The 26,264-nt window shown below is 39.8% G+C and overlaps 1 protein-coding gene across 1 annotated transcript in view; it reads right to left on the bottom strand.

Moving 5' to 3' along the window:
* LOC146562068 (dynein axonemal heavy chain 5-like) overlaps positions 1-26,264 on the bottom strand; it is a 66,594-nt gene that overhangs the window by 17,980 nt on the left and 22,350 nt on the right. Inside the window, exons 36-55 of the mRNA XM_085295003.1 lie at positions 26,059-26,201; positions 23,818-23,952; positions 23,011-23,133; positions 22,689-22,902; positions 22,123-22,346; positions 21,478-21,676; positions 21,217-21,389; positions 20,749-20,879; positions 18,136-18,289; positions 13,844-14,111; positions 13,515-13,638; positions 11,592-11,699; positions 11,304-11,418; positions 10,497-10,673; positions 8,232-8,435; positions 7,576-7,755; positions 4,959-5,096; positions 3,152-3,287; positions 2,564-2,745; positions 1,224-1,358 (exon numbers count right to left, since the gene is read on the bottom strand). Coding sequence (XP_085151129.1) covers positions 1,224-1,358; positions 2,564-2,745; positions 3,152-3,287; positions 4,959-5,096; positions 7,576-7,755; positions 8,232-8,435; positions 10,497-10,673; positions 11,304-11,418; positions 11,592-11,699; positions 13,515-13,638; positions 13,844-14,111; positions 18,136-18,289; positions 20,749-20,879; positions 21,217-21,389; positions 21,478-21,676; positions 22,123-22,346; positions 22,689-22,902; positions 23,011-23,133; positions 23,818-23,952; positions 26,059-26,201 — 3,263 coding nt within the window. The remainder of the gene's footprint in view (positions 1-1,223; positions 1,359-2,563; positions 2,746-3,151; positions 3,288-4,958; positions 5,097-7,575; positions 7,756-8,231; positions 8,436-10,496; positions 10,674-11,303; positions 11,419-11,591; positions 11,700-13,514; positions 13,639-13,843; positions 14,112-18,135; positions 18,290-20,748; positions 20,880-21,216; positions 21,390-21,477; positions 21,677-22,122; positions 22,347-22,688; positions 22,903-23,010; positions 23,134-23,817; positions 23,953-26,058; positions 26,202-26,264) is intronic.

Here is a 26,264-nt window from a genome sequence, read left to right as displayed (position 1 = left end):
TGGATGACCACCACCACAGAGCCTGATATTGTCCTGAGGATATGAAATAAATGGGCTAAATGTGAGAAGATTTTACAAAACAGACAAAAATACTGATTTTACTGTACGATACAATAACCTTCCTATGTGACCACAGCAGCAATAATATTTGTCTCCAACAGGAGTAGGAGACACATGTGTGGTTTCCTCACTTTTCCTTCAAAGCTACAAAGGTCAGCCTCTATGTGCGGATTCTGACTGTTCAAGCTAACAAAGAATTGCTTTTCAAGTGAGCCATTTTTAGAAAAAAATAAATAAACTTTTTCTAATGATGTGACCTGAAGAAAGGGTTGAAACCTACCGCTGGAGGAAATGTGTCTCCAGGATGCTCATAATGGGATTTCAGAATGCATTCACTCGGCTTAGAGATTGCCCCTAACAGGGTCAGCGACTTTTGCTTAGCTTATTATGTCTGCAGAATTGGTGGTAGTTTTTTTGTGGGGGGTTTTGACATTGTGCTCTGTATACTGGATAGCAGGAAGGACCAAGGGCATTAAAGAATTTAGTACCACAGTTACTAACAAGCAATGATGATCCACAAGGCCAGTAACATTGTGGGGATGGAGCTGCACTCTCTAAATGTGGTGTCAGAGAGAAGGATGTTTTCCAAGATAAGGACAATGCTGGACAATACCTCCCACCCAGTCACAGGAGCACGTTCAGTGAGAGACTGAGATTACCCAAATGCACCACTGAATGACACAGGAAATAATTCCTGCCGGTGGCTCTCTCTCTGTAAAATTCATGAATCTAAACCACCAGTACACACTGCAGTAGTTGCACACACTTATGATCTGCACATCCTATACAGGAATATAAGGGCACTGCAATTTCAGCTTTGTCTATATTCAGTGTTGTCTAATATATTGGGATATTTATAATTGGAGCTATTTTCGTTTATTAGAGCTGTTTTGTTCTATTTTTAAATTAGTATTATTTCATTGGTACTTTAACTTGGTAGTAACTGTTCTTACTTGGAACTGTGAACACACAATTTCCTCTAGGATTCTGATTCTGATATTAGAGGCCACTAAAAATCAAAATGGGCACAGGACATTTGGACTGGTGAAGAAGACTAGGTATAATGCAAAAGTCTGCATGACGGATGGATGAATGGATGCATTCATTTAACTTTTATATGCTTCAGACATTGAAACGAAATTGTAGAAGATAGTTTTGCAAACCTGTAGCTCATTCTTGGCTTCTTTGTTCTTGATCCAGATTTTTCCCTGTGTCTGTGGGTCAATAAGGAGGGGGAAGCGGGCAGCTTTGGTTACAATAATGCCATTGTGAATGGACAGGTCATCATTTGGCAAACCCTGTAAGACACAACATGAATAAATGGTGAGGGTCAATCTTGATGCTTAACAGTATCTCCACCAATGATAAATGGTCCAGCAATCAATGTTTCCTGGGATCCTCGTTTAAAGATAAATAAAAGATATTAGCAGCTACCAGTGCTACCCATCAGCGTTTTAGTAGCACCTATGGTATCAGTTTAAAAATCCTAAATTGTCTGGTTTTCAAGTTATCTGATTTACAAACTGGGCGTCCACACCACCCGGTTGGCGACCCAGCAGACTGACAACAACACCATATCAGCTTTTTACTGCTGAGGGGTAAAAAAAAATATGACTGTTAACATAAACTAACATTTACACAAACGTTAAAACAACTTAAGCTAACAAAAATGTTAGCAATTCTAGTTAGATTCCCATATATTCACAAAACTTATTTCAACTACTAACTACTACATTACTGTTACTACAACCAACAATAATAATAATGACGCTATCAGTTAATTTTTAATTAACCTAATTACCTTATTTTCCGCAGGATTTTAAGGTGCACATAAAATCCTTTAATTTTCTCAAAAATCGACAGTGAGCCTTATGTATGAATTCTGGTTGTGCCGATTTTATGTGGTACACAGCACTCAAAAATCTGTCAAAACATGTTTTAGTACAACTATGTTTTGGTAAGCTACGAAGAATTGATTGTCAGAGCGTTATGACAACCGTAGTCAAGAGCCTTGCGGAACAATCTGGGTCCAAAACTCCGTCAGTTTCAGGACAGGTCCCAAAGTCGAACAAACAGTGCGACATCACAGAGAGTTAACTGTCTAAATTCTTTCACATGTAATAAAATGATCAGCGTTGCTGATTTACCAGGTGTAACGATTACGTTTAACATACAGGCATCCATGAAAACAGAATTTATAAGATTATAGTTATAGGTTAGATTAGAGTTATAGGTTAGCAGGAAGTTAGCTCGCTAGTTTCTGTCTAAACATGATATACCATGTTATGACTGAGAGATTTCTGAAAAAAATTAAAACATACAGCTCTGCTATGGCTTCCAGCATAAATGAAGACAGAAAACTAAACAGCAGTGATGCTTGTAGGGTTACTGGGTTGGGCTAGCTGGTATATTGGGTTGGGCTAGCTGGTATATAATGCTGTGCTACATTACATGTGGCATTAATATGTAAAAACATCTTTAATTAGCAAAATAGATCACTGACCTGAAGGTTCCATTCACTAACTGTGGGCGCATCAATGAGCAGTTCAGTCAGATTGAGGTTGTTACCAAACGGGATGTAACGTTGCTTCAGCTCTCGCTGCCAGTCGTTCAGCAGAAGGTTACGAAACTCCTGATTGAAAGGTCCTGAGTAAGAAAGAAAGGCTGTGGCCAGAAGAACATCACCTGGAACAGGAACAAGCGTTGTTACGTGTACATACTTATCAGTACACATCAGTGTATCAGTTACATATTAATCAGATGTGGCACTGCCTATGCACTGAAATGAGAACATGCCTAAATATTAGTGGGGTAATTTTAAAAGTGCAAGAAATTCCATGTCAAACAGTAGCATCACGACCATCCCGCTGATAAATTAAAAACATTAGCATACAATAACGACATGACAGATTAAGGTTATAACTCCAAGTATAACTGCATCATCAGACAGAGATTTTTCACTTCACTGCACATTATTTATCCACAGAACATTTCCCATATCACACAAAGAACTTCATATTATTATGATAGATATTTGTTATTATGTTGCAGAGGCTAACTCTATGTTTTTGAAACCTGCTGTGAAACCCACCCACGAGCCGTTTGGTTTGGACAGCAAACTCTTTGCTCTGTTCCGTCCATCTCTCCTTCTCGCCAGCGAGACCGCTGATGAGACTGGACGCTGTCTGCATCTTGTGTCTGCAGCGCTCAGCATCCTCCAGCAGCGTCTGATGGGAAAGGGGCCCGCAAACAGGTCAGTAGGTTGATGTGTCTATTTAGCCTTGTGTGTCTGTCCAAGTGTGTCTGCCTCTATCCAAGTCTTATTCCACCATCTGCACATTCGTGGATTAAACCCCTAAAAGCTCATCTCTGTTCATCAGAATTACATACCCATCATCATTATCTAACTTAGTACGCATGAATCTAAGAATATTTGCCTCTTCCCTCAGCTGCTCACCAGCGAACTGCCCCTCACTGCATGCGCAAGCCACACTTTAGGTTTTTTTGCTTGACAGAGAGGGACACAGTGCCCTTCCACACTGCTGAAGTGTGTGCTTTGTTAAGCAGGAGAGAAAAACCGAGGGCTTCTTCTGTAAATCAAGAGGACTATAAAGGAGAGGTGGTGCTGTTCCAACAGGTCACAGGAGAGAAGAAGTAGTGTGATGTGTCAGGAACACAGTGACTTGGGCAAAATAAAGAAAATGCTGGGTGTTAAATCTGTGATTACAAACAAAGCATACAAATGCAGACAGATTAACACGTCCTGGGAAGCTTGTATTGCCCCAAGCTATTGTTGTTAATGTTATCTTCACTTTATCTGTCTTCTTTTGCTTTCCAGGACTCATTTTTAAAAAAATATATTTTACCACTTTATAAAGGGGAAATATTGAAAAAGGCATGTGGCCTGTGCTATGAAGCAGAATTTCATCTTATCCTGGTACTTTCAGGGCTAACCCTGAGTTTTTTGTATTATGAAGGTGGTTTACTTCTTACCGAGTTATATCACCATGGTAAATTATGCTGCAAATCTAACTTGCCTTTTAAACATAATTGAATTAAACACTTGATTACAGTCCATCAGATTCTGTTTAGATCATCAGTATCTTAATGACTGAGCTATGATATTTTTAAGCATGTCTGTTTCCTTCCCATGAGCCTAGTGTTCCCAGTCTTCATCCAGAGAGCCATCTAGATTTCCAGTTCTTTTTCTGTTTTTTGCCTTTTATTGTTTAGTTATGGACTTCGACTGCATTCCTAATAAAGCTTGCTTTCTGTTTTACATCGAGACTTTGGTCTTCACTTGGAGCCACTCCTGTCCATCATCAACACCAAATGCCTTTGCAACGAGCCTTTCAGTCTCACTTTTAGCCCTGGAAGATGAACAGTCTCTGCATCTTAATCATGACATTATAACCTGTTCCCGTCCTGGTCTCTTAATCAGGGAGTCTTGATTCACTTGCTGTTCCATTAAGATGTTACATTTCACATCACAAAGTGTACTGAACATGGGAAAACACAGACCAGATGCTCTCACAGACCTCCACAGAGGATTAACCGGTGTTACTCAGTCACTTCAGTAACTAAGGTTCAGTCCTTTTTTTCCTTTTAGCCAGGCTGTCACAGATCTTATGGTACATTTGTCATACTGTACATACTGCAGTTTATAATAATATTGTTATTACATCAGTGGCACATTGATATTCTCAAAAAACATTTTGCTTTCTTGAAGAACGTGGGAAAAAATATCATGTAACAAATAATAAACACAGTTTATCCCCTATAGTAATTGTTGCACTTTCAAATAAAAGATAAAAGGTATTAAATTCCTATATCAGGAGCAACACACAGGTTTTGTGTACTGAACTAAATTACAGTTGTGTTTTGATGAAGTTGCTGACCTGTTTCTCCATCATTGCTTTCTCATATTCCCCCTGTACCACATCAAGCTCTGCCTGCTTGGCGTCTAGCTCAGCCTGAGCTTTCTGAAGGTCCGCATTAGCTATGGTCAGACGATTCTCCTGCACGGCCAAGTTAGCCTAGAAAAAACAGAGAAAAACAATGAAAGAGTGTGGAGGGGAGAGCTGTGATGGTTTGTTTGTTTGCTTTGTTTTTTGCACATTAAAAGCTTCAGGTAAAAAACAGAGAAAAAGTCATTAAATAGTTAAATGGTTAGTGGGATGCCAGTTTATCTCACAGCATGCGCAACCCACAAAGATTAAATGCAGCAGCCAGCGTTCAACTCTAACCCATGGCCTCAGTTACCAGTGTGCTATCTAATAGAGGCAGAAATGTCTGAAAATGGTTAGTAAGATATTTTAGAAGAATGGACATAAACACTGAAAGAAAGAGTTTGAAGATGACAGAAGTAAGCAAAAAGATAGTTTGTGTATAGAGCTAGGGTTGTAGAGAAAGAAAAGAAAATCCCGTCTCATCTTTCTGCATGTCTGTCCATTTGACTGTATCTCTGTATCCAGCTTAAAGGGAAAACACCACTGGGCTCGAAACCAGAAAATCTGTTTTGTAGGCTGTGCTCCACAAAAGGTCAAAATAAAACAACAGTGCCGAGGGATGTATATATATGTAGCTGTGTGTGAGTGTGTTTGGAGGGGGATTAGGGAAACAAAGTGGAAAGGAGGAAAAAGAAATTGGTGGCTAGAGCAAAAAGAATAGAATGCAGTTAAGAAAAGAGAGAGGTGTTGAATGAGAACTAACAAGGGTGACAGCAACAGATGTCATCATCAGGCAACATTTCCAAAAGCATAAATGTACACTGTAAATGCCTTTAAATGACTATGACCCATCAGACATTCACAGCAGCTTGTATTTACTTGTAGTTAACCGAGTGGGTGATTCTTCAGAAGAATTTTGCCTTTTGTGTTGGTGAAAGCACATGTTACAGCCATGGGTCACCTCGCTCTTTCATCTGGCGTGATTAGCCCTGTCTGTTTTGTATGCTTATTAGCATGTGCAAGCCCCTGTTAATGATTGGTGCCTGGACTTGTCTCTCATCCTGCCTCCTGGCCTGCTCTGCGTTCTCTCACGAATGACTGGACAGTTGCCCCGGTGCAGTGGTTCAACTGGAATACAGCACTAATCACAGCAGCCGCTTTAAAAGAGCTGCCACTTTGCTATTCAGGACAGTGTGAACAACGTGCCATGCTGTGTTTCCTGATTGGCATGAACTAAAGGTTGCTTGTTAGCTAGTTTTGTATTGTTTGTAGCTAACAAGCTTCTGCAAGCAACTCTGTGTAGTGCTTCTCATGATTCCTCATGATTCCTCTCATGATAACCTCTTCCGTTGACCAAGCTCGGCACACTCATCCAACTAGAGACACTCAGTTTAGAGGGTGACTAGTTAAGTAAGTTTGTCCCTTTAAAAAATGATAAGTAAAAGAGAGATTAGTTGAAGTAAAGTTCAGTTGCTTCTGGTTAGAAAGCGGTCATTGGCACTGTCTGGCATCTTTATATCCACTTTTCCATTGTGCTTAGACTACATTATCTCTAAACATATTTTCTAAATTTCTATATTTTTTTGACCAATTAATTTTCTGTTTTGGAAGAATTAACTGCTGAATAAGGTAAGGCTGAATATTAACACTTTAGAAACGTTCTAACATTGAAAATGTTAGCTCTGTATTCTCTACTAAGTCATAAGTCCTTTTTCCCCAAAAACAGCCACAGATCAAGAAAATGTTTGATTTAAAGGTCAATCATGGATGCAATACACCGTTTTTCTTTTTGTTAAACACTTTACTTTGCCTTTAGTGGCTGATTTTGCTGATCCATTTAGTTGTCAAAAATGGCACACACAAAAAAATGACAAAAATAAAGATTTAGTATGTTTGTATTTTATCTCTGGGGTAAGCATGAAGGTGAGAGAAGGCTCAGCTGGTAAGCTTTTAGCTTACACAACTTGTGATGCTGTGCAGTAATAATCAAGACTTTGCACATATTTTCTGCAGATATCAGATCTGTGTGTGTGGATTTAATAATTCATAATTAATAATTGAATAATTCACAGGGATTCCAGTGACATAAAGCGAATAAATAGTGCAGCCTGCTGCATAAATAAGCAGTCTTTGAGCACAAGGAGTCTGAGGAAATCCATTTTCAGGCTTGTATCACAAGATTAAAAACGTAAGCCTTGAAAATCTGAGATGCACCCAATGTTTATAATCAGTGGATAAATACTTCTGAATTTTGCTGCACTTCAAACTTCTACCATCAGCAAATTATTGCTGCTGCAGTGTGGAAATGTGCCTTTTTGTGCTTTTGTGGCTTGTGGTTTTTCTACAGAATGAAATGTTTCATATTCATCAGATTGGGAGAATAGTCCAAAAAGTGTGTGTGTGTCCCTAATGTTACACATTTTAGGAGGTGTTTCATAATACATATTTGTAAGGGTGAGTTTAACTTACAGATGCCAATTGGTAGTCAGTGGAATAGTAGATTATTCAGTTCACTTTCTGCTTTTCTGAGGAAGCACTCTACTAGATCTGCAATAATGTTTGTTACCTTCAAGGGCAAGACCTCCTTGTTGATGGAAAAGAAGGAAGCCATGGCTTTGGTCCAGGATGCTATGCCAGCTACATTGCCACACACCCTCTTGGCTGTTTCGATGTTGTAGTCAGGCATTTCGAAATAAGGCTGCAGGAGCTCCACAGTTTCCCTATTAATGCTGTCCTTGGGGAATTGCTTCAGGAGGGGAAAAGAGGCAGAAAAAACAGAATGAGTATGCGGCGGTTTAATCTGGGACTTATTTCAGCCTGTGCATTTAGACAAATGCTGAAAATGCAAAGCTATACAAAACCAGAGAAAATGAAAAAATACATACTGAAAGGGACAAAGACAGAAAATAGAGCATGTACTCAATTGAGACCAAAATTGCATCAGGATGAAAAAAAACTATTTAAATCAGGGCATCAATGGGTTATGTTTAAAATAAAAGGTGTTTACAAATAAATATTTTAATAAGACATGAACCACTTTTATGGAAGTGCAGAGACTAAACTCTTAAGAGTCTAAGTTTAGCCCTTTCTATTATGTAGAATGTAGCTTTCATTCATGTTAAACATGGCAAATAACACAAAGCATAAATCCTGAATCATGTGTTGAGATAATATGAGCACTTCAGTCTTAACTATATACAAATTAAATAAATGTTACTGCACCTGCAGACTGCCCAGGAAGTTTCCAGCAGTCATGAGTTTTAATGACTCCTGCCATGAAGGAGTGTTGCAGTTCTTCTCTGGGTCAACTTTCACAGGGTTGACCTTCCTCTGGAAGAGCAGCAGCACGCAGTCCATGATCCGCATGATGAGGTGAGGGGGGCGACCGAGTGTCCGTACTGTGGCAATATCCGACGGTTTAATTGTCTATGTGGGCAAAGAGGACAAACGGAGAGCGGGAGAATTTAGAACAGTCATTTACTGTATGGCATGACCCCGATGGGAGAGCTGGAAACATGTGACAAGTAAGTCGAGTAAGGATTTGACGCCAGCAAACTGGACAAACGCAGAGCATGTTAGGAGACGATTAGAGCAGCGCGTTACTATGACGAGAACAAAGGATAAATCATTTGTTTCTCATTACCGTGTTCAAAGAAGAGACAGATACATTAATGAGGATTATACCTAATTCTCCAGTTTCAGAATATAAAAGCAGAGGAGGTGTGCAGAGGGAAACAACACGACGACTGTAAGTATAAACTGTGGCAGAATGAGAGGAGTTCAGGAGAGGGTGACACAGGATTTCCTCCAGGGACTGATTAAAACAAGAGACAGCAGACCAGTAAAGAAAATGTTCCTGTGAGAACTGTTCGGCTGCTTTACTCTCTTCTTATCTTTTCTTGTTTTGCACTTCCCATTTCTGTTCTCTCTTCCTTGCTCCATTTCCACTCAGTGCAAGCCTGAATTTCCCACTAGAGTGTCAGCCACCAGACAGTCTGGGTTATCATGTACTTCTACTTTCACTAGCCTATATCCTCTATTCTCCTACAGCTTCTTATGAAAATCTCTCACTAAGCCCATTGTTACAAAATAAAATCATCACTCCAGTTCAGCAAGAACTACAAAAACTAAACCATTTTATGCTTTACTGTCATCATTAATCCACTGTAACTATTAGCAAATCAGCTCCTTTTGTATGACAAGGAAATGTTATAGAATGGTACCGTTACCTTGAGTTTGCACACACACAAACTCGGTCCTTTTAAAGGCTGGGTGAATATCCAAATTAATCAGGAAACAGAACCGGTCGGTGAATATTTTAATGTGACAGTGTGGTATGAAAAGCCTGAAGAAAGGAAACATGAATTCCTTCAACTCCTCTGCCACTAAAACTGATGTTCTTGAATAAGTTAGAAAATATCTTTTACTTTAATCTCGCTATACTGCAGAACACCAGCAACATTAGGAAGAGTCTTGGGTTGTCTGTTTAGAAATCCGAGGTTTCTATATGCAGTTGCACGATAACATTTTTTTAATGAGGGAATTGCCACAGGAGCTCTGCATGCAACCATCTACCCAGGAGGACAGCTTTAATTACAATGCAGCTAGAGGCACCAGACGACCATACTAAGTTTAGACACACCAGGACAGTAAAGCTGCAGGCAGAAACATTCATACAGCTTCACACATTAAGTCACAGAGGGCTTTAAGTGGCACCCTGAAGCAATACATAGTAAAAGAGCAGGAGAAATCTAAATTGGGTAAATGTAAGTCACACATTAAAGCACAAAAAGACTGCCCTCACTTTTTTAAATATTCAAGTTATATTGTAGGGTTAGATCATGAAGGCAAAAGCAAATATGCTTTGCTTTACTGGATCAAACATGCTTACATTCACCCCCCTAAAGCTGTGACACAGGAAAAACTCTGCTTATGAGTGAAATAATCTAATAGCTACAAGACTCGTGGTGTCTACAAGATGAACTTTGATGACTCTGGTGATCTCCCGCCTTTTTTCACTGGCACTAACATTAGGGTGACATTTGGCTCATGAAAGCCAGTTCAGACAACGATGTCACGTTGCTGTTGAATGATTAATTGCAATCATTTTTCCAGCACATTTTGTAATCTTCAGATCATTTTAATTTGTCTCGTTAAGTGATTTATGATCAACTACCTGCAAAACTAATTATCCTATAATACACCCCCCGGTCCAACACACACACGCACACACACACACTCACACTCACCGCCAATGTGGTACTCAAAAAAAAATACTCAGGTTTAACATTTAAACTGAAATGGTTCGTATAGCATGTTGTGAATCTCTAGCATGGCTATAGGCTCTGAGTGATTTAAAAGAAAACAAACAAACAAACAAACAAACAAAAAAGACGTCTGAACGTAGATATGTCTACCTGAGAAATTTAAGTCTGGAGGGAAGCCTTGGAGGCATGTATTCAACATTGCTGTTTCAACATCCCATACCTGCAGCGCAGCCTCTGCCTCCTCGAGAGCTGGCCGGGCAGCTTCGAGTTTCTCCTCAGCGATGGCCTTGTCAGCTGAAATGCTGTCCACAATGGCCTGCGCCTTGTCCTTCACCTTTTGTACCTCTACCTTCACTCGCTCTGCTGCCTGGGCTTTTACTGTCACCTCCTTCAACACCTGCACAAGAAAACAAACACACATTATAAGTGACAGAGAAATGATTTGAAGCTGGGAGACTTTCTCAGCTGAGAAAAGATCGTAAGTGTGGTTAAGTAGAAAACAGAATGCTCAATCCAATGGGAGATGGCAGATCTGAGCATTTGTAACACTGAAGAGGCTCTACCTGATATAGAGGTCTCTGTATAACAAGAGTGAGTGTTCACGAATGGAGGGAAAAAAAGAGACGGCTTAAACTGCTTCACTTATGCTGAAGCATGACTGTAAAAAATACACATTCGTCCCATTAAACATCTATTTGTCTTATTTCTCTCACTGCAAGAGGGTAATTTTACGCAACAATACAATATTCCCCAAACAATCACTGGAAAGCCTGATTCCCAGCAACGGACACAATAAACACTTCATCTCTTCATTCTGTGTTCACTTTCTTATTAATGCATGAAACTTTATATTAGTGTCTAATACAAACTAGCATGTATCCATTCAATTCTGTTGATTAGTTCATAGACCGTGTTGCTGTTTTAATAAAAATGCAACTAAAAAGCCAGCTGAAGCATTCTGTATGCTTGTTGAACCTTAAACCCACACACATACAAATAAAAATCCCCTCCCTGCCTACAAACGTACCATATCAGCCTTGTCATTGGCAATCTGTAGCTCCTTCTCTTTCACCTCCAGTTCTTTGCTGAGAGCTGCCACTGACACCGATGCCTCCTTCAGCTTTTGGAGACCAGTATTCATCCTGAAGAGGAGAAATTTTGAATACAGTTGATCAAGTCAAATATGATTACAGCAAACTTGTTGCTTCTGTGTACTGTCTGTCTACTATCTGGGTTTCTGTTTGCTTAAATGGCAACACAACTTGCATATGTTATCATTTGCACAACATTGTTGAACTCATTTTGAACAATTTACCTGTTGGCCAAAGTCTGAACTTCAGACCTCTTTTCTTTATAGATGGTTTTGTAGCCTTGAATGAAGGATAAATAAGACTTGGGTGTGACATGGGTGGAGCGTCGGTATCTAAATTCAAACAAATTGGGTTACATTAATACTGCAACATGCTAAATATTATGACAATCATCATGCGTTGCAGACACACATAAAACAATCTTCACATATATGCATATAATCTTCAAACACACATATATATATATATACATATATATTAGGGGTGCAACGATATTCGTATCGATATTGAACCGTTCGATACAGTGCTTTCGGTTCGGTACGCATATGTATCGAACAATACAACATTTGTAATTTATTTTATCAACTTTCCTTCTGACGATGCTGTCTGTGTGGAGCGCTCAGTGAATCTGCGTTCGACTACTCCGCCTAGGCTGCACTGTCGAGCGCAGATCCACTGAGCGTTCAACACAGACAGCATAGTCAGAAGGAAGAGCGCAGGGCAAGCTAGCGAGACAGAAGTTAAGCTCTCCTTGCAACATGGCAAATTGAACCTCCCCCACCCTCATTCAGATCTGGCGTTTGGAATTATTTTGGTTTTCATGTGACGTATGACCCTGAAGGTAAGCACGTCATGGACTAAAGTAAAACAGTATGTTGGATGTGCCACGCAATGCTCAATTACATGAGTGGGAGCTAGTGTGTTAGCGCAGTTAGTTCGTTAACGTGTTGGCCGTCTAGCCCCATGCACGGGGCTATCAGGGGTAGCTCGTTAACGGAGATTTGCCGTGTTGTGGCGTTAAGGTCATTTTAACGAGATTAACCTGAAAGCACTAGTGGGAACACAACGAATATGACTGCACATTTACGCTGACATCATCCTAGTGCAAAGACAAAAACAACAAGCATGCTACTAACTTTAGCCGAGTTATTTAGACAGCTGTTAGCACATGATTCTCCTTATGCTGCTGAGAATATAGCCCAGAAGAAGCGGATAGCATAGCTTTTATTTTGGAAAGAGGCATTTCTCTGTAATAAACTCTCTTTTCCAAAGATGAGTGATTCCTCAATCAGATACAGGGCTCGCAATATCGCTAGCCCGACGTCCTGGGGCTAGCGATTTTTTTCAGACGGGCTACCCTGCCCGTCGGGCTATTGTAGGAAGGAAAAATATATGTCAATGCTTTTGCATTCTTTCAGAAATGTAGCTGGGTAATTATGTCATTGGCATCGGTGAGCCACTGTCAATATGTGACATATTGAAGTCGCGTTTGAATTTGCGCTTGTTTTTTTGCTTTCACTTTGCAATCGTGCGAACTGTGTATAGAGAGCGACAGCACTGATCTGTGAGTGATGATAATTTGTGCACCAATTCCTCTGACATCGTCTTATTAATCGTTAGCTTACTATGCAAACATGACAAGTGAAATCTCCCGCAGCTTAAACATGTGAGAGGTTGATCGCGCAGAGAATCGCTGAGCTTATGTGAGTGAGCGTGTAAAAGCATTTCAGTTCTGCTGAGCCAAATAAGACAGGTCGGGGTGAAGAAGTGACAGCCAAAGAAAAGCTTACCACAAAACGGAGAAGTTATGACAAATGAGACTATAAGGCAAAAAGAAAGTGCAGCTTTATGGTTTCATGGACAAAAGAATTTCTGTGGCTGCAATATGACGAGCTAAATAACCAGGGCTGCACATAAGTGGTCCGCAGGTGCGCATTCGCTGTCAAAATAAAAAACACGCACAAGGGTTAGGGTTAAATTTAAAAACTGTACTTTTGAGTTAAAATATATATTTATAATTTTAATAAATGACAAATTAAAAAGGCATGAACATTTTTTTGTATCGAAAAAATATCAAACCGTGACACCAAAGTATCGAACCGAACCGTGAATTTTGTGTATCGTTGCACCCCTAATATGTACTGTACCTCTGGAAGTAGTCCACACATTTCTCCACTACACCATCCTGGAAGGAGCCCATGCACTGAACTACCTCACATTTAACCTGGGCTGAGCAGTCTATGTCATAAACAGACAGGAAGTGCTCTGAAACTGAAGGACAGGAAGAAACGAGACAGGACATTATTAACTGAAGAAAAACCTCAGAGAGCGCAAAGAAAGTCGATATCTTGTATTCATATAACAGCATCCACTTTGAAATAAACAGAGTATAACATGTACCGCATACATTTTTGAAAAGAAATGCGAGCACCAGACAGGTCACATTTGTGAAAATAAAACTGTGTGTTAAAAATACCTGCAACCAGTGCATCTTTGGGCCAGCGGCTGAACCAGTCCATGGTGCAACCAGAGATCAGCGCCGGAAACTTCAACGCTCGGTTCCGGAACTTCTCCCCAACAGGGGAAAAGCACAGAATGACGTGGAGATTATGTCGAACTCGTGACATGAAGTAATCGTACAGGTTTCCGTTGGTTGGAGGTCGCCGGGGAAACTCTCGCTTCATGACAGGGATGAGATCATTGAGGATATCATCTATTTCGTCACGGGCAAACAAGTTGGACACCTGAAGGCAGAAACATGCAGTTGTGTCTCTGATATCACAATACTGACGGACCTAACCATAGTTCGCTCGTTTAACACTTTTCTTAATTTCGGCTGTCGTCTCTTACAACTCATGGCCGCAGCGTTTTTTAGCTGATGAGCTGATGGAGCTCCGATGTGTCTCATCCTCCCCTGCAGCCATTCCCAAGCCACACCCCGCCACAATCCATGTACCTGTACTGCTGTGTATTTTAAAGCTCAAACATTTCTACTCCGATAATAGTGCCAACCAAATCTTTTACAGAGTAATTTTTCAATCTGATCTGATCAAAGATTTCCCATACAGAGATCTAGCAGTTGCAGCTTTTAAATGCAGTGATTAGCACTGTCACCTCACAGGAAGGCTGTGGGTGCAAACCTTGGACGTTCTCTTCAAATACAATGGCTTCCTCCCACAGTCCAAAGACATGAATGTTAGAAACATTCATGTATTTCCCTACACAATACTGTGTTTTATTGACCATTTTTTAACATTATTTTAATTGGATCTTCTTCTTCCTCACACTTCACAATAGTTGTCACTTCTTCTTACCTCAACCTCTTTCCTTAGCAATTTCAGTAGAAGTGTATATTGGTTGGCTGATGAACTAAATGTATGTGACTGCTGGCAAAAAATCTTGAAATGGTGAGTTTTAAAACAGCTTGCTGGGTGGGTACAAGTTTAACCAAGTGGATGAAGGTACGAGATTCACTGTTTAAATGTTTTAAGCTGAGTCATTTCTCCAAATCCCCAGTTTCCATTAGAGAGAACATGTAACTCAGATTTAAGAAAGTGAAACAGTGTCATGGGGGACTATGTGGTGTTGTGGTAAGTGTCCCTAACCATCTGTTACTCTCACAAAAAAACAATATCACGATAACAGCTTGCTTTTCCTTTTTGTTTCTCATCTCTGTCACTTTCTCTCACACAGTAAAGAAAAGAAGACAAAAAGATGGGAAAATAAATAATTGAAAGAAGGGAAAACAAGTGGGAAACTAACAGGGAAAAAGCAACTGCATGGCTCTTATCATGGTGTTCCCATAGTGTTAAATGTCAAATCCAATGATATCCACTGACTTCGAACAGTGTAAGAGCTTCAGCTTGGTGAGTGCTGGTAAACCTCACTGGAAGCTTAATACTTGTCACATGAATTGATCTGACTTCTGACCTCTTTTATTAAGTGACTTCCCGAATAACAAAATGTAAATATACGGAGTTCAAAATAAGGGCTTTGAAAGTTGTCTAAATATCCTGTGGTGGCAAAAATTCATACAACCCCTCCCAACTGTGTAAACAAACATGGAGAGGAGGAGAAAAGATGAGAAGGAAAGGGAAGAGAAAATATAACCATCGAGTAGAGAGAAGACAGTAAGAAATGTGCATAAGAACTAGCGGGGAAAAAAATCAAAGGGCAGGACAAAGATGAAAACAAAATTCTGGGAGTGGAGAAAGAGTCTTTCAGCAGATGTAATGAAGAATGCTGTAGTACACACAGAGGTGTACTTGTATGTGATTGTCCATTATAGTTTCATTTCATTACAAATATCAAAGAGAAAATAACTGCAACTCGGTCATAATGGTGAGGAAAATACACTTTTAAAATTGCACTGAACTGATACGACTCGTGCTCTCTTAAGATTGCATTCATGAAATGTTTACTGCACTCAAAGCGGAATGCAGTGCTAAAACAAAATGTTGTCTTCTAACATGCTTCTTTATCCTGCTCTTTTCCTTATCTTCTCACACAGGCCTCAAAGGTTTTTCATGTTAAAATAGAGTCCTTTCTCCCAAATGTCACCAAGTAATTGCTTGTTGAGGACTATTGGGATTCTCTTTAATATTTTAAGGGTTTGACCTCACAATTTGAAGCACTTTGAGTAGACTTGTGTTGTAAACTGATGATTTTTAAACAAAACTAAATTAAGCTGACTTGAAGTGAATATACACAGCTATCTGAGCGAGTACAACAGTTTGTAGGTTTTCCAAAACTATGTGTGACTGTTAAATAGCTGGTGCCAGTGCTTTCATAAAAAGATAATATGTGAATCAGACAATTATAGTTGTGCCAAAGAATTCATAAATTGTACAATTTTCTAATAAACACCACCTCTAAGTCCACCTCTCCAGTAACTATAAAGCAATTCAAAGGCAAATTACAAAAATATAAATATAAAATGCATGCAATATAAAACATTAAGTTTGTAAAGCATGCAAAGAAAAGCTGCAGAACAAAGACACCAATGGATTGAAAACTTGCTTAAGGAAGCACCAAGTAGCTTTCTGTACTGTAGTGCCTTACAGACCAATTACAGTAACATTATCTAATATAAAATATCAGTATGAGTCATTCAGATGGACTATCAGACAATGAGACTCCAACCTCTTACTTAAACTTGGAACCATATATTTTTCAACACCAACACTAACTGAGCTCTGTAAACAGTTTTATAAACAGTTAAAGTTTTATGGCAGGCTTACATTTCAGACTTTATGATATAATTTTAGGGGATGAACACAAAACTTGCATTAAGTGTTGAGGAATTTTAGCCATTTAGCAGAAAAGTCAATGAAAAGTCAGTCAGTCTTTGTCCAAACCCATCTAGAAAAGCAAGAGTAGCTTTGGAAAAAAACATTTTAGAGAATATATAACTATGGTAAACCTGTATAATAAAGACAGGAAATAAAAGGTATGGATAACATTTTGAATGCCTTATGAACAGAGACTGAAGTGGCCCAGAATAATCTAAAAGGCCATTTCAGCACCTTCAGCTAATGAGCAATAAAATTTAACAGAATGCGCATTGGTGTCGCTTCCAGTGACGGCATGATACGGCTCAGTACATAATAAGAATAATTACATTTTCTGCTTAAGCTCTCAGCACATTCCATATTTCATTCTTGACCCTGTGATGGCTTTATGGTGCTGATATTATTAAAGTTACTAGCGCTAGCTAGAGGCTGTACTTTAGCCTGTTGTGCTACAGAACAGGAGTTTGAATAAATAGAGTAACTCGTTTTGTTTTGTCTTTTTTTTTTTTTTAAATAAAGGTGGGTAATTTCGAGTAACTTTTCACATAATTCAACAAATATCAGAAAACACACAAACTATGTCTGCGCATTTTGCCCCAAAATTCATTTTAGAGTTTTTAAATCAGACATGATGAGTTGCGGACTTGTGTTTTTGGTGAAACATCTTGCAAAACAAACTGAAGTATTCTCCTTTATATTATTCAAAAGTTCCATATAAATACTGCACTAGGCAGTTTGGTACAGTTTAGTGCAGGCTATGCCAGTTACTTTCAAACACTGTGTTGAAGTTAATAGTGACACACTAAGTTGGACTGGTACGGAGCAAGCTGTAGTGTTCATGGTCAATATTAGGCTGCGTCAAGTGTAGCATACATGAATTTCTATTTAAGAAGATGATGAAGATTAGATTCATCTCCCCAAATTCCATCTTTTATACTACCTTTAAAATATCTTGGGGTTAGAAATCGGCCATATAGCTTGTGAAACATGTGCTTATATCTTGTTGACTTCACTTAGCTAAATCCACAAAGAGAAATGGATATCATGGTAGCAACATCACATGGCAGCTTATCAAATAAGACTCTACTAGTGGCTCAAAACAAGTTAGAATGCAACTTATATCTAAGTAACTGTTTCCCCAAGCTATAACTCCTGATTACAAACCATAGGATATACTGTAATATCACCTGAAAAACAACAACAGAGCCAATGCAGTCCATGCACATGCACAGCACTGGATTACTACTGTCTATTAATGATATAAAAGAAGTAGAAACAACCAGATGCCTTTTTAAAGATACCTTAACCTCTCATTGATTATTTAATTTAAAACTATACAACTTTCAAACACTGCACACTGCATATTCTCTTCTTATTCTGGTCTCACAGCCTTAACTGTGACCCACATTAAGTAGAGGATTACATTACTATGAATACGGATTATTTGGAATCTTTTCTCCTTGTGTGTGCTGCTGACCTCTCCAGATGACAGCACATTATTCATGTACTCCAAGAAGGACTCGTCTTTTATTTCGTTGTCAGTAAAGATGAAGCTGATGCCTTTTCCATGCTGGCCAGCTGTTCTGTACAAACTCTTCAGGTCATCCATCAGGTTGGATGTATTGTATGAGCTGGAAAAGAAAAGCATAAAATAAATATGCACACCCTTTCTTCACTAATAACTAATTTTACAGCTTCTAAAAATCATCCATACGTAGTTAAATGCAATCAAAAAGTGCAGCAGCAGAAAACTAGATCGCATAAAAACTTTAATTCATCTATTTATGTGCCAATTTGCATGAAATTTCTCATGAGATTGAAGCTCAAACTACATTTATTGGTGAGAGCAGTTTAAAAAAAAAAGTGTCGGCGCCCCAGTTTGAGGCTTGGACGATGAAAGTGAAGCACATCTTAGCTTGAAAGTTCACCTGCTTTAGTGTGTGAATGTCAAATTTATTGAATTATAAAGAGGCAGATGAAAAATAAGTTAGAGGGAAAATGGAAGAAGCTGCAAATGTCATGGTCCGGGTGTGTGCCAGTGTGTCTCCTTCCGAGCCGGCGTCTCCACCCCTGGGAGGGGCCTCAGTGTTTTTGCTGATCGCTGACATCTGTGGGTAATTAGCCGGGGGACTCATAAGGCCAGCGTTCTCAATCTCTCTTCGCCAGATTCTCTGCTAAACATCAGTCAGTGCAGGCCACCACCATAATTTCCTTACGTGTTTTTTTGTGAATCACCTTTGCTTCACTGTATGTTTGTTTTTTGTGCGCCTCCCTTTTTCAGCTACACCTAACTGTTAAACCCCTGGCGAAGAGCTTCTACTTGGATGCTGGACCTTCTTGCAGTCCCTCAGGCTACCACCAAAACTACCTACCTGCCTCTCTGCCTCCACGCCAGGAGTTTTTGGATTTACACACCCGGATTACTCCCCCTCTATGTCATCTCCGACCTCCGTTGGCAAGTACGCAGTACGAAGGAGGATTTTGAGCCAAACAACATATTCATATGCCTCCTTATCTATGTTTGAACATTTGCATTCTGTTACAGTGACCCCGACCTTTTCCTGGACCTTTTGTGACTTGCTTTCCAGTCCCATCCCCGGAATAGCTGTCCTTTCTGACCCGGACCAGATCATTATTTAGTTAACGTCTACGCTCACCTTTTGAATATTGTGTGTGCACATTAAACATTATTCTTAAAATATATTTACGAGCTGTTCGGCGTCTTGCGTTTGAGTCCTGTCACTCGTCTGAAACGGTCCCGGCCGTAACAGCAAATTGGAGATATTAACTGCATAAACAACATGAGAGAGAAACCACAGATTACTTTCATCTGGTTCTTTAATGATTATCAGTGAGATGAGATACTCCATCCTGTAGTTAATAAGAAATTATAACAACAGCCCTAAGTGGCTGGGAGTTACGCTGTGACTGCCAGACTAGATACGCATTGCTGGTTATTAAAAATAAACACACCTGTTCCCAACTCAACCCAGCAAAAGTGATGAGTTGACCAGTTTGTAAAAGAAGAAATAATATTTGAGGACAAAATAATGGCAGTTTGAGAACAATGAAGCTAGTTAAGCAAGATACAGGTAAAGAGTAACCTCTCCACTCAAGGGAGAAAAGCTGCTTAAGTGAAAATTAACATTGTGTCAGCCATAAGGATAAAGAGCCCGGACACAGACAGCATGACTACTAGCCACTCAGGGCTGCTGTGATGATAGAAATGCTTCTTTATATGCAGTCTAGTGTGCTTCTAAGAATCCACTGCAGCATATATACCAAAATAAATGCTTTTAAAAAATCTCTAGTAGGAATAATAGTGTTAGGATAACAAAGTTTAAAAGAAATTGTGTACATTAAAGCAACAAGAAAGTCTAAGTTACTGTACAGACAGAGGGAGAGAAAGAGAGTAAATTGGGTTTGCATGAAATAAGAGAACTATCTGTACTGGATGTGCATCTGAAAATCAGTTTTATGTGTGTATCAGAGAGAGCAGATGAAAAAGAAGGAAGGGGACACACAATAGAGGTATCCGTTTTCACCAGGGATAGCTGTGAAGCTAAGAGGACAAACATGTGGTTCATTAATATTAATAGGAAACATTAAAATCTGTTTGGCGAACAAACCGGTGGAAAGTGTGACAATAAATGAATGTAGGGACTGAAGGAGGAAACTACTTGACAGGTTTGGAAGCACGAGTTAGTGATGGTGAGTTAGTATGTTAGTGAAGCCAGAGCTTCTGAGATATCATATAATTAGTATGATATCTGTACCTCTAATGAGAATATACTAGCTGCTGGGCCTGAGAGCTGATAATGCAGAATGTTTCTCATCAGTGACAAAGGTTCTGAGTTTAATGGTTTGATTATAGATGATTATATGATTAATGATTAGATTATAACTAAATCTAACGATTATAAAACAACTTTAGTTTGACATGTTTTGTGAAGAAATTACTCAGAAAAGGAAATCTGACAATGAAAGGTGTTACTACCACTCCACAATCCAATCCTTAGGAGGTTTACAACTTACACCACCCTACCTACATCATTAATAATATTAATATTAATTTTTGCCAGCACACTACCGTGTGAGCGTGATCTGGAAGATCTTGTATCCAGCTATGAACGAGGCCAATCTGGTCAGGCTCTGTTTGCCAGAACCCCCAACCCCCACCAGCAGGGCATTACCTCCCGGTGTTCGGATTATCCTCGACACCTACAAATACACACAGAGCTAGAGTCAAATAAGCATGTTTAGATTTGCAGTAAGTTGTAGGCAACAAAAGAAAATAGCAAGCAAAGTAGGAATACATTAAAAAGATAAAGTAGGAATCTGTGTCTGAGTGCAAATGTCTGGGAGTGAGCAACTGTTTGTGAACGCTCCACAATTTATACTCCTTGAAGTAAAACTGTTAGGATATTCCTTGGGCTTTAAGGTGGTCTGAAAACATTAATGGAGGACTTTGAAATGTAAAAACCCTGACTGATGAAAACGTTAGGAAGTGTAGATTATTTTGGTTGGCACAAACACGACAAAAAACTCTTTAGAGTACCTTGACCAAATGTATCATAGCATCCTGAAAGAAGACCATATCCATGCCAGTACCCCTAATACTTTCATTGTAATGGCTTAGGAACATGTTCAGACGGTCCTTTAAAGTCTCAAATGATTCAATAGGCTCGTACACTTTGGGCAAATCAAAGTCTGAGTCTTCTGGTTCTTCCCCTGTGAGGAAAAAAATGAAAGCAGGTCACAAAACTGAGAAAATCTCTTAAATATATATATATTTCAATATAGTCAGACTCAGTAGTACCTGTGGCCTCAGGGGCATCTCGCAAGAAGTCAACAAAATATCTTTCTGCTACATAGTCCACCATATTCTTGTGCTCTTCACCAAGATGTTCTTCCACCAGCTTTGCCAGAGCCTGGTCAAACCACTCCACATCATCAGGCATCGTGAATCGATCCGCTATCACACGCTTGCACTCATGTTTCCAAAGTGCCATCAACGTCTGGAAAATATATGTTACGTTATTTTTCTGTTAGACAGAAGGTAATTAGCTACATGGAATAAAGTAATAATAATAAGTAATAACAAAGTAATGACTGGTAATAGGTAAAAGCACTGGGGTAGCTTAGTTACTGCAAAACTGTATTACTAGTGTATTATTTGACTTAGGATTTTTAATGTGAAGTCAGACTGTCAGCCGATATTTTTAACCTAGTTATTTTTGACCTCAGCAAGCCTCCTGTGACAGCTCTTGCCACTCAGTTTCATACTGCTGCCACTTCCCCTGTTTGTCACTTACTCAGTCATGCATATTTGTCCTTGGAAAAATCCTGCATGTGTGACCAAAAAAAATGTTTCTCCAGTGGAAATCTCAACATGTTCTCAAGTTTTTCTTAACTACTTGTCATGTTAGAAATGAGGTAATTAAGCATGCAAAATACATCTCACCTGGACAGAGGTGACAACTTCAGCATTGGTGCTGAGCATGCCTTGCCAGATCCTGGAGAGATCCCTCAGGTGAAAGATGTAGTGGAACTTTGCAGGAGTCGGAAGCATCTTGACCTTAGTCAGCTGCCAGAGACGACGCGTGAGGGAAACCAAACGAGGTACAGTGCTCTGGACCTCCTCGCTAAAACCACGTCCTGTGTAAAAGTGGCCCTCACCGATCACGCCTGTGTCATAAAGTCAATGTTTAGAAAAGTTATATATTTTTTTCCAAAGTAAAGGATACAGTGTGTTTCGTGAAATCACTGTATGGTGGCATTTATTAGTACTTAGTTCATCCCTCTAACTTGCTGTGATATATATATGATTGGCAACTATATTACAAGCACACAACACCTACACAACTGTCTGGAAATGGTAAAATAAGAACAAATAAAATAATGTATGTCTCTCAGGACATACATTATACATTATGCCTTAGACCTTGTCATGTATGAACATGTAATGCGAAGTAATCCCCAAAATATAAATGACTGCAGAAAAATGACTTCTTGCAGTGTTTTACCCACCAAATATCTTGTCTATCGAAGCATTGGAGGGCAGCGTGCAGTTAAAGATTGAGAACTGCCTTTTCAGTCTCTGTGGTATGTCATTACGGCCCCCTCCAGGATGAATCATTGCTGCCAGGAACTGAACATCCACAATATTTGTGAACTCTCCAGGTTTTTCCAGATTGAAGAAACCATTCTGTTCCATCAGCTGCCTGACAATCTCATTAGTCACCTGTGATTGAAAGCAAGAAGCTTAAATCAAGAAAAGTTTTGTTTTTCATTTATTTATCATTAACCAGTATTATGAATGAAAAAACACCAGTAGAAATGTTATAATGACCTGGTCTCCCCACTCATTGATGACAGGCATGTTGATGTCATCTATAAAAATTGACATTTTCTTCCCAGCAGGCGGTCCATAAGTGGTCCCCATCCTCTTATCAACATAGCTCTCAACTGACCTCTAAAAAAAAGGAAAAAAGGGAGGGATGAGGCAAGAAAAAGTACAGCGAGATAAAGAAAGAGATCTTTTAATTTCAACTGAAATGTAATTCATCACAGATCATCAATATCACACATGTTCATATTCTTTAATGGCAAATGAACACAGTCATGGTGTTGGTTTTCATTATAGACCTGCTCTGTGCATAAGGCATTGCCAGGTTGGCAATGCCTTATACAACTGCCCCCTGCCTTGCATTGAAACGATTACTTTCTTCCTGTCTTTGGCTGTGTGACTGCTGTCTACTCTTACTACTTCAGCTGTATCTCATCACTCGATCGGTCCCTGAGTGTGTGCAGTAAGGAGCCTATAATATGCCTTGTTACTCAGCTGTATTCCGCCCTCTTTCCTAGTTTGTGTCTATTTTGGTTTCACTGTACTTTGCATCCATCCTTCATATCTTTTGTTTTTGGTTTTACTACTATTTGTATAAGCCTTCAGCTAATTCCTGTGTTTGATCTCTTGGTGTTACGTTCTGTTGCATCAGCTTTCATTTTTAAAGTTTGCTCTTTATTCTTGTTTACCTGCCTGTGGTGTTCTCCCCTCTTTAACTGAACGCTCCTTTTAAGTTAAAAATTCACAGAGTGACACACTTCTGTTTCTTCTAAATTAAGAGAAACGTAGGCAGGTGACCTGCTGCTTTACCTGGAACATTAGTGGTGTAGTAGCAGAAGAGAAGTTGAGACTCTTGCCTATGTGGGTCTCAGGGTCATACTTTGACATGTAGCTCTTGATGATAACAGTCTTGGCTGTTCCTTGCTCTCCAATTAGCAAAACAGCCTATAACAAACATATTTAGATTTGCCATCAGTCCAAATTATCCCAACTAACTTCCACGTTATAGGATAACATGAGAAGGACGACAGTAGAACAAGACCGCGAACAGTTAACTGTGTCCTCCAATGCAAGAGAGGCACGTCTACGGCATATTCTATGAGGAAAGATCAAAGGGAAAGTAAGAGCATATCCTCTGCGTCTGCTGAGCATAAACACATGATGCTGGTTTTGTAGTTACATTTAAATGTTTATCCAAAGTTTACTTCAGGTTGTCTCTCTGGAGAAAGTACATGACTCATTGTCAAAGTCTAAAAACAGATGAGACCTTCATAAATGTAAATATAACACATCAGAGCTGCTTTTCCACCATCCCTGGACTCGCACCAGTTTGCATACAGGGAGAACCGGTCAACCGAGGATGCGATCGCCACAGTGCTGCACACATTACTGAAGCACTTGGAACACAGGAACACCTATGCACGGCTCCTCTTTGTAGACTACAGCTCGGCTTTTAATACCATCCGGCCATACAAACTCCGTCCCAAACTCCACCAACTGGGACTTAACTCCTCTCTGTGCAACTGGATTGTGGACTTCCTCACTAACCGTAGACAGAGTGTCAGAGTGGGTAAGAACACCTCTTCCACCCTTGTGGTCAACACCGGTGCCCCTCAGGGGTGTGTTCTGAGCCCTCTGCTATACACTCTCTTCACCCATGACTGTATTTCCTCCTGCGCGTCCAATCTCATTGTTAAGTTTGCAGATGACACTACAGTGCTCGGACTTATATCCAACAATGATGAGACAAACTATAGGACAGAGGTGCAACAACTAGAGTCATGGTGCCACGACAATAACTTGGTCTTAAACACCAAAAAGACCAAGGAGATCATTGTAGATTTCCGGAAGAGGGGTCATAACAACCATCTGCCTCTCTTCATTGGCAGTGAGGCGGTGGAGAGGGTGAGCAGTTTTAAATTCTTGGGGGTAACTGTGACCGAGGACCTGTCCTGGGGCAACCATATCACCTCAGTTGTACGGAAGGCCCAACAGCACCTCTACTACCTGAGGAGACTGCGGAGCGGACACATTCCCAGATCTCTGATGTTGAACTTCTACAACTGTGCCATCAGCAGCGTTCTGACGTATGGATTTCTAGTGTGGTTCCCCAGCTGCACCAAGGCCGATCAGCAAGCACTCCAGCGGGTGGTGAAAGAAGCTGGCAGAATTATTGGAACAAGTCTGCCAGAGATCAGTAATATCTTCCCCACTCGCTGTCTGAGGAGGGTGCACAGTATCCTGCGGGACCAACATCACCCTGCGCGCCACCTTTTCCATCTGCTGCCCTCAGGGAGAAGGTACAGGTCTATACAGGCCAGAACATCCAGACTGGCCAACAGCCTGTATCCACAGGCTGTGAGGCTCCTGAACTCTCTGCCCCCCTCTCACGGACAATAACCATATCCAACTTCTTAATAGCAATGAACTGGTCTGCATTGGTGCATCATATCTTTATTCTCTTCCCCCTCCTGCCCCCCCCTTTCTTAAACAGATAACTATCATATCTGATATCATATCTCACAGTACAATAATATTGAATGGGTTGCACTGTTGTATTTTGTCATGTTTCTCAGGTCTTTGTCTGAATTTCTACGAACATTATTGCTAAGGATTGTCTTATTGCATTGGAGTCACACTGGGTTAAATATGTACACTTGGGTTTTAAGGGGTATTTATTATTTTCTTCTTTTTTTTGGGTTGTATGGAAGCCCCAAACGCAATTTCATTGTTCTTGACAATGACAATAAATAAATACTATAGAGGATTTAGAAAAGACACAAAACACTCAAGAACAGGAAGGTCAGATTAGACTTTGAAAACAGAAAACAGCTAAAAAGAGCCTTGCACAATTATCCAAAAACTAAAACTAAGATTGCTTGTGCCAGAATGATGGGAAAAGAAAAGTATGTGGAACATCATCACATTGTCTATCAAACATGGAGAAGGCAGTTTAACACTACGCGTTAAAGCATGCGCGTGTAGGCTGTCACTGGAAGCGGGTCACTAGTGTTTGCTGATGATGGAAATTACTCTAACTGGTAACCATACCTTGCCTTGCTTTGCAATAGTCTGGGTTAGGAAGTCTGTTCTAACGTTGTCCACATTGGGGACCAAAATTGAGCTGTACTCTGGTGTGAATTCAGATGGATAAATGTATTCCTCCACTCTGGTGTTCCAATGGACCCAATGACCTGGAAAAATATTTAATTTAATTTTAATAAGATAAAGCTTGTTGTAGAGATCAACACAAAATA

This window comes from Mchenga conophoros, linkage group LG12, assembly GCF_057382185.1.
Source record: "Mchenga conophoros isolate Kocher_MC1m ecotype Shallow Benthic linkage group LG12, M_conophoros_male_GT1.1, whole genome shotgun sequence".
NCBI classification, from domain to species: Eukaryota; Metazoa; Chordata; class Actinopteri; order Cichliformes; family Cichlidae; genus Mchenga; species Mchenga conophoros.
Note: the sequence above shows the minus strand (reverse complement) of the source record. Positions and strands in the feature narration are given on the sequence as shown.